Genomic DNA, 9261 nt, shown 5'->3' with positions numbered 1-9261 from the left:
AAAAAAAACGAGTAATCAAGAAAGATAAACAGTACTATAATTCGTTATCTGCAAGTATCATGATCCTATATCTAAAGTTTCTTTGTCACTTCCACATATTAAATATTGCTTCCGTTATATAAGGAGGGACCATATATGACGATAACGGAAAGCAAACTTTGAAATGACTTAACGCACGAAAAACTTCAAAAAGATGACCAGACTCATCTCCTTTTCCTTTCTCCCTTGCCTTATCCTAATCTTTTCAAAAAACTTTTTCAGTTAGAATTGGAGTTTGAACTATATAGCTATATAGCAAAGAGACTGATGATGATCTTCATATATATATATATATTCTCTATCTCTTTCTTCAGGCCACAAAATCTGGCAACAATTGAGCAACAAACCTCTTTCTGCTTTGCATGTCCATGTTGTCGTAATTACCAGTACTTTCTGACCCTGTTCCAATACTGTTGTCGAGTCTCGTTCCCGATGGATCGATAATATTCTGGTTAGAGAGAGAGTGGTTTTCGCAGTGTGGAAGACCGAGAGTGAGAGAAACACCATTTCCATGGAACCTCGGAGCTAACTGATGATGATGATGATCCGCCGATAAGTGAAACCTTCCTAAATCGCCAACCGGGTATGCACCGAATCCGACCGTGTTATACTTACGTTGCCTTTGATGATTCATCTGATCTCTACACATGTCCATATTGTCCATTGAGAGAATGCTACTCGGAGAGTTGAGTACTTCCGAAGTAGTAGGAGTAGTGGTACTCCTTTGTTTCTTTGGACTAATTGCTTGAATCTCCGTCGTTCCGAAATGGAAGGATCCGGGCATCGGAGACGTCGACAGTGGAGAATTCGGGAATTCTGTCGCAAAGTTTTGATCGGGTTTTGATGATTGGAAGGCATTCATCATGTCATGAACTTGAGATGTTGATGTTATATTAGCTGATGATGGTTCCTCGTTGGGTTCTGTTTTCTTTGTTTGGCCTGATTGAGAAGTAGAACCGTTATTTCGCTCTTGTTCTTTGGTCTCTTCCATGTACATTTCTTCAACCATTGGCTTCCACAGGCGAACTCGGGCATTTATGAACCAGTTCGAGACCTGTAAATTTCGGAAAACAATCATTTTTGTTTACTTGGGATATATATATTTCATAATTAGACATTAGTGGATATATAATAATCAGAATTATATTCATTCACGTTTCACGAGAGAAAAAAAAATTTTAAAAAGAGAAGATCATCTACGTACTTGGCTTCGAGTAAGCCCAGTTTGTTTAGCAAGTATGACTTTGTCTGCAGTCTTCGGGTAACTAAAATACAACATATGCAAGTAACATTACGGTTAAATACAACATAGCAAAAAACCAACTTATGGTTAAATAAACAAAGTAAATTATGGTAAAAGTATGATTTGCTAACAGAGCTAGCGGTACTGGTGTATACACATTGACCAAGACCTGATAGCACCTTTTGTACCATTTAATAACAAGCTAGTATCAATATTGCTTAAGTCAAAATTAAATTTAATTCGTGATAGAGTGGAACTTGTAATATCATGTAGCTAGCAACAACGTTATACAACATAAAAATACTGCCCTCATTTGATAGTAATAATATTGGTACATTCAATATAATTAGGATTAATTAATGATGAATAATGAGATCACCTTTCATTTCATATAGTATAAGATAACATGCTGATGCCAACCCAGACTCGGGCTGCGAAACACTAAACCAATCTCTATACATACTCATGGTACTTTGACAAGGTTAAATTTCAAAGTATATGCATGGTTCTACGTACATTATTACCATGTGGCAGGCATATGATCAATTGTTTTAAATTGCGATACTATGGCCGTGTTTGGAATTGATCCCCTTTTTGTTTTTTACGTTTTTTGAAAAAAAAATGAAAACGTTTTCAAAACGGCGTTTAGTGCAATAAAGACAAAAAATGAAAATGAAAACAATTTTTTGGTTTAGTGTAAAATGAGATAGAAATGAAAAACGACTTTTAGTCGTTTTTCATTTTTTGTTTTCGTTTTCTCCTCTCTCGAGCAGAGAGAGAGAGGGAGAGAAACATCAATGGTTTTTTTAATACTAAAAATAATCTCTTGATAAAACTATCAAACACATTTTCAAAAATGATTTATGTCTAAGATTGAAAATGTTTTCATTTTCATTTTCATACAAAAAATAAAATTATTTTAGAACGAGTTCCAAACGCTCCCTATTATTTTCGCTAGTCATCTTATAGTTGTTAATTTAAAAAAAAAAAGAAAAAAGATTTACGTACGGGTGAAGGAAGTGCTCAAAGAGCCATGCACGAAGAACCGAAACAGCGCGTTCCGGCAAGCCTCTCTGGGGCCTCCAAGCGTTGTGCTGAATCATTCCGAGCTGCTGCAAAGCCCTTTGCTGCCGAAGGTGGTGGTCGACGTACCTCAATCTCGAACCCTCAATCTTCACTCCCAAGCACTCTTCTTCTCCCAAGCTTTTGCTCGCGGCTTTGATTTGCGAAGAGATCGCGTCTTTTAGGCACCGGAATTGCTTGGATATGGTCTTTAGGCCAAGGGCAGTGTATGATTTGGCTGAGCCAAACCCTGCCGCTTCCTCGAACGTAGATATCACTACTTGCATTTGGTGGTGGTACTGCCTGTACCTTTGCTCTACCTTAATAATAACAAATGAGAAGAAGAAATTAGAAGAGACATATGCATAGATCAGTGTGTGTGTTACATGTAAAAATATAGTGTATGACATTATAATGAATCGGCAGAACCAAAAAAAAAAAAAAAATTATCTATTGCGATTCAATATTATTACACCTTTTTAAAATTATTTTTACACATGTAGCACCCCTTTATTATTACATGTTATAATATACACACACATATACATATATATGTATATATTACACACACACATATAGAAAGTTAGAACTTAGAAATAGGACAGCCTAATTAAGTTTGCATTCGAAAGAGATCAGATATATTGGCTTACGTAAAAATTTATAGTAACATCAGAACAGTTGATTGGTTGCATCGTAATAACCGCGGTAAAACTTCATGCAATTTTATTTTGCCTTTGAATTACAGTTTAAACTTTTTTTTTTTTTTTTAAATTTGTGGGTCTTGGCTTTTTTGTTATATAACCTATTCCGTGGGGAAAAAAATTCCCCAAGCCTCAGCAACAGACACAATGGTCACAAACCCCACCCACTATTGCTTTCCCCAACATATTATTACCTATATTATATTCCTCTTTTTAAAGCAAAGAATAGATAGTAATATTTATCGTGGATACCGGATATAATGAAAAAATGAACCATTTTATACTTCAGTTAACGTGCTCCTTTGTAAAAAAAAAAAATAATAATAATAATAATAATAAAAATAAAACAAAAATAATAATAAAATTGTAGCTCTCTTACTTAATGTAGAATAAAATTTAATGAATTAAAAAATGAAATTAAACTCAACTACACAAATTGGAAAGTCCGATATGACAACCAGAAATTTGATATAATCAAAAATATCGATCGATTAAAAAGTTAACTAGCTAGAAAACAAAAGGGAAAACGAGAAGGAATATGGAATAAATGATGATTACCTCGTCAAGCATTCTAGCAAGCTTTGCCTTTTTCACCTGAAGCTCTTGTCTTTGCGCCGTGGAAAGCTCAGCCCCTTGCTTAGAACAACTACTTTCACCGCCACTATTATAACTACCTCCGATTGCGGCCGCCGGAGTCGATTCTCTATCGATCTTAGCCGTTTTCTCTCTACCGCCGTCGGCCGAGTCGGTGGTGGCCGTCTTCACTCCCTTAGTCGACCCAACATTAACGACTTCATCAAGAAGCTCATGCGCAGCTTTCAAGTATTTAGAGCCCAGGAGCACACTTTGAGCACTATTTCCAATTCCATTTGATACCGCCGACGACATCGAATTCCCCGGAAAAGCTCGAATATCGTCGCAACTCGTCGGTGATATGCCCGGAACAACCTCGTTCTCTCCCGAAAGCGAGGTTGCGTAAGCCGTGCTCGTCTGCTGAGATGATGAAAGGCTCAACGACAGAGCCTGCTGTGTCGGCGACACCGCCTGTCTCCTAAACCCCATCGGGGAAACGACATCGACCGCCACTTGATCTGTCGGCGCCCATAAATTGTAGTGAAGCCGAGGAGGAGGAGCAGCGGCGACGCCAGAGATGCCATGGAAGGGTGGAATTTCGCCGTGATGGTCGGGCAAATTGTTGGATCCGGGGCCACTCGAGAGGACGGGGATGCCCGCCAAGTGTCGGCCCGGGTGGGTCGGGGCGGAGACGGCGGCGGCGGGGTTGAGGAGGAACATGCTGGCGACTGCAGCAGGTGGTGATTGTTGTTCTTGTTGGGTGTCAGAGTAGGTGGGTACGTAGTTATTTGGGTTCATGAGATAAAGTGTGTGCGTCAGGCCATCAGGGGTTTGGATTTCTGAACTCCCATGATGAAAGTACGTCGCCATGATTGATGATGATGATCTCTTCCTCTCTGAAACAATAAAGTCCCTCAGATAAAAACAGCTTTATCTAATTTCAGTCTCTGTATTATTGTACGGAGAACACCATTTTTTCCTTTGGTTCTGCAAATTCTCTCTCTCTCTCTCTGTTTTTTTTCCCTCTCAAGTACAAAAGTCTTCGATCAATCAAGACCCCCAATATTTTTGACTGCTTAATATTTTATTTTTTTTTCAACATTTTGCTGATCAGCAGTACTTCAACTAATATATACCTCTGAAGATCCTGAACAAGAAAAACAAAGAAAAATCAGAGAATTGAAAAGAGAGTAATTTATGATCTGATCAGCAAAATTCATATGAATCAAAACATGAAGAGCTAACCAGAGGAGATCGATCAGCAGAAGAGTAAGCTAGAAGTGTGTGGATCTGTTAGTTGTGAAAAATATATATACTTTATATAAGATGAAGAGAAATAGAGAATAATGAATATCCACAATTTTCAAAGAATTAGATCATGACAGAAGTAGAAAGAGGGACACAAGAGATCACACAAAAAACTTGGAAACAAAAGAAATAATAAAAAAATAAGAAAATAGCTTTCTAGTAGATCTCGACTTGCAGAGAGAAACTGTACCAATTAAAAATATTTGAATTACCCAAAAGAAGCAGGGTCAGCTGAACACACTGATGGAGCACATGATGTCAGTCAATCTAAATATATACATACATATATATATATATATATATAACTGTCTATAATCGGATGAGTTTAAATCTCTTTTAGGCCTTTGGGATCAGAGGAAGATTGATGGCTCTTGTCAGACTCAATCTCTGCAAAAACTCACCTAATGAAAATGATAATATATATGCACAAAAATATATAATAATATAAAAGAAAGATGGGCTTTAATAATTAATTACACAGCCTCACAATAAAAGAAGGTGCCCTTATCGTGAATTTCTTTCCTTTTTTTTTTTAATGTCATCGAAAAATTTGTAGATATAAAGTATTCAACAGTTTCAAATGATTCTTACGTAAAAACCCTTTTGTTGCCGTGCATATTACTTTCTTAATTGTCATACAATTGAAATCTTCTTTTTTTCTTTTTTAAGAAATAAGAAAAGAATTTAGTAGACTTACTTGTATATATATATATATATATATATGCATATGTATATAAACTTTGTTGCTGAAAACCTATAATATAAATATAAATTATATAGTGGAAAAGAAAAACAGTGAGGAGGTGGGGCAGGATATGTGAACAGTTGAAAAAACGAGGAAACGTCTATTTCCACCACAGAGGGAAGCTCAATAATAGAGTACGAATGAGTAATTAATAAGGTGCTGGGCAAGTCCCCCCTTGGCTTTTTGCAACTTTAAAATATCTCTTTCTCTTTCACTTTCTTTTTTTTTTCTTTTTCGATTTTTTTCTTTTTCGATTTTTATTATTAATTATCGTATGGGTTTCTCCAATTTTTGTGGTTGGAGATGCAAGTGTTGAAGATAAAGCATTTGAACCAGCCGGGGACACGCTTTGGAGCCGAACCACTAATGTCACACGAACCTCTAAGATGAATAAAAACAAATTGAATTGAAATTTCTTATAGTTACGATTCGTTTCGCGGGTTCGAGTTAAAAATTGAATTTATATGAGAAAAATTTTATTAAAAAAGTTGAATTTTAATTCTTGAGAAATCACATGAGCAGAAAAAAAAATGTTTTAGTGTGATTCGAATAGTGTAAAGAATGGGGACTTCTTTTTTTTTTCTTTTTTTTTTTTTTGGACGAGGCTTGTTCATGGGAAAGAACATTTACTGTATATAAATTCGGGGGCTAAATTAATGTAAATGATCATAAATCACATGTAAATCCAATCCATTTTTTTTTATTCCAATCTATAGTTTGCAATTGGCATGGGAGCTTTCTAATTGTATAAAAGTAATATTAATTTTTTTTTACCAATTCTAGAAAATGCTTTTTTTTTCTGAGGATTAGATCATATAGTAACATATAATATTATAATATGAGGCACGAGCAGTATAACTATCCACTAATGCCATAGATATCGGGTTCATTGGAATATAGTTGTGACATGTGTGTGTGTGAGAGAGATAGAGATAGATGATAAAGTTTTTATTAATGATAATTTGGTATAGCTATACATGCATCACGTAGCAGTATCGTTGCCAATAATTGTTCACAACTCTATGCACCAATTAAAGCGGTACTATTAACACCCCAATAAAACGTCACCTACCAATTGAATCGTGAGGAATTATTCAGCACACTGAGTATATCACGTCATATACACCTATTTAATGAGATTATATCATTTGGACATTTTTATTTGTGTCAATTTTTTATAAAACGTCACCTACCAATTGAATCGTGAGGAATTATTCAGCACACTGAGTGTATCACGTCATATACACCTATTTAATGAGATTATATCATTTAGACATTTTTATTTGTGTCAATTTTTTACTTTTATTTTTTTCTTTCTTAATAGATATTTGTATTGAATGATATAATTTCATTAGATAAATATACTACATAAATAATATGACGTGATACAATGTACTGAATAATTCGTCTCGAATCTTTTATCTGAACAGAAATGGTATTGGCCCGATTGTTGACTTGGTTATTACTTGTTCACCAATCACATCTTAGCAGGTGACCAGCAGTTAACTTTCAAATCCCCCTGCCAAACTGTTGTTAATCTTCCTGCTCTCTTTCCAACCATCATCTTTTTGCTTTGCTTTTAATTACAAAAGTTTCCAACAAGTAAAAAAGTAAAACAGGATTAAAAAAAATAAATAAATAAAAAAAAAAGCCAACTAGGACTTTGACAGAACTTAAAAGAAATAACAGTACTTTTTTAATCTCTTGCACTCAGCTCCCTCTAGGCGAAATAAAATCAACTTGGTTTTATTGACTTCGTTCATTTTATTAATTTAAATTTTTAATTTTTATAGTAAAATTTTTTTAAAAAATGTCACATTTAACTTTTTTTGTTACAGTGAAAAACTCTAAAAAAATGTCACATTTTAACTCGAATTGAAAATTTAAATCTGTAAAGTGAACGAAGTCATATTGTTAATTTACTAAAATTACCTTTTTACCGCATGAGGCCTAAGGAGCGTGAGATCTTGCAATCTTTGGTTGACGAATTGCTTCAGAAATAGCTCATTCAAGTGCCTGCACTTCTAGTCCCAAGAAAGATGAGTCGTCGCGGATGTATGTGTTAATAGCCACACCATCAACAAGATTACAATTTAAAGCTGCTTCCTATTCCACACTTGGAAAATTTTGTCTGGTGGGGTCCAAATTGTTTACATAATTTATACAAATATTAGGTTACTTCACTTAACATGTTGACCTTTTTAGATGGAGAATCGAGTATTTAGAAAGTCTTAATTCCGTCACAGTATTAAAGCCTAATTAGTTTAAATGAGCATATCGGTTCATTCAATACAAAATTGGTGACTCTATCTAGAGCACTATCTTGCGGAGAAAGTGTAAAATATGAAATAAACACAAGTCTCATATTGTTTACACACAAAAAGGAAACAAAACTTACAAGGACACTAGATCACTTCACTTTAACTGGTTGATTTTTTATGATGGAAGCCTAAGTCTTCTTACAAATTCCCTAAAATGGAGGGCCTATATGAAAGGAAAGTCACATCATTATGCGACTAATGAATGAGATTCTCAAATTGTTTATTAGTTTATTCGTTGTCGTCTACAATGTTTTGATTTTTAACAGGCCAACCGACGAATATCTCCCACCTACGAGCCATTCTAGACTCTTTGAGAAAATGTGAGTTTCTCTTCGATTTGTACTTTTCCTTGGTTTTTTCATTAGTGCTTCCGATGTGTCCACCGCCGAGAGTAAAGTAGAAGTTGTATAGCAATAGCCAACACCTAATAGCATTCATGAAGTTTGTAGCTTCCGCGGTCTTACAATTTTTTTTTTAGGCAATTCAATTGTTCGAAATTTCAGTTGTTTTGGCCGTGTTTAAAATTAACCCCGTTTTTATTTTTCACTTTTTTCGATAAAGAAAAAATGAAAACGTTTCCGAAACGGCGTTTGTCGCAATAAAGACAAGAAACGGAAATAAAAACAATTTTTTGGTTTAGTGTAAAATGAGAGAGAAATGAAAAACGACTTTTAGTCGTTTTTCATTTTTTGTTTTTGTTTTCTCATCTCTCGAGTAGAGAGAGAAAGAGAGATATTAATGAATTTTTTTACACTGAAAATAATATCTTGATAAAATTACCAAACGCATTTTTAAAAATGATTTATGTCTGAGATTGAAAACGTTTTCATTTTCATAAAAAAATAAAATCATTTTGAAACGAGTTCCAAACGCGCCTTTTATGTCCTCATAGCCGACCGTCTCAAGCGAAAGCATGTTCTCGTGGGGAGCAGAGCAAGTAATCTTTCAGTTGATCAGAGATATATAACATTTGACGTCATGAATTCTCAGCTACCAAATTAATATTTGGTAGCGAAATCGTGACATTTTGAGATTAAATTCGGTAGCATAAACTCGCCAACTTTTTGCTACTAAAATTTGATCTCAAAAAGTTATTTTTTGCGACCAAAAAAAAAAAAAAAAAAAAAATGGTAGCAAATTATTTCTTGTAGTGTACTGAGCTCCTGACAGTTACCAATGGTTTCACCATCCACAATGAGTTTTGTTCAAACGACAACAACTTTGTATTCCTCATTTGTCCCGTCAACTCATTTGTGAAGTGCATGTTAT

At 34.8% G+C, this 9261-nt stretch overlaps 1 protein-coding gene across 4 annotated transcripts; it reads right to left on the bottom strand.

The window, feature by feature from the left end:
- Positions 1 to 20: 20 nt before the first annotated feature.
- Positions 21 to 5464, bottom strand: LOC21405129 (BEL1-like homeodomain protein 1). Of its 4 annotated transcripts, none has more exons than XM_024161250.1 (6): positions 5117 to 5464; positions 4864 to 4908; positions 3604 to 4765; positions 2291 to 2664; positions 1244 to 1304; positions 21 to 1093 (listed from the first exon to the last, which is right to left on the bottom strand). In XM_024161250.1, exons 3-6 carry the CDS (start codon positions 4486 to 4488, stop codon positions 350 to 352), a joined length of 2064 nt encoding a protein of 687 aa, XP_024017018.1. In that variant the 5' UTR covers positions 4489 to 4765; positions 4864 to 4908; positions 5117 to 5464; the 3' UTR covers positions 21 to 349. The 4 variants fall into 4 exon arrangements, with proteins under 4 accessions (XP_024017018.1, XP_024017019.1, XP_010089795.1 ...); XM_024161251.1 differs by having other exon boundaries at positions 5139 to 5464; XM_010091493.2 differs by lacking the exon at positions 4864 to 4908.
- Positions 5465 to 9261: the final 3797 nt, after the last annotated feature.

The sequence above is a fragment of the Morus notabilis genome, unplaced genomic scaffold (assembly GCF_000414095.1).
Source record: "Morus notabilis unplaced genomic scaffold, ASM41409v2 Scaffold825, whole genome shotgun sequence".
NCBI classification, from domain to species: domain Eukaryota; kingdom Viridiplantae; phylum Streptophyta; class Magnoliopsida; order Rosales; family Moraceae; genus Morus; species Morus notabilis.
Note: the sequence above shows the minus strand (reverse complement) of the source record. Positions and strands in the feature narration are given on the sequence as shown.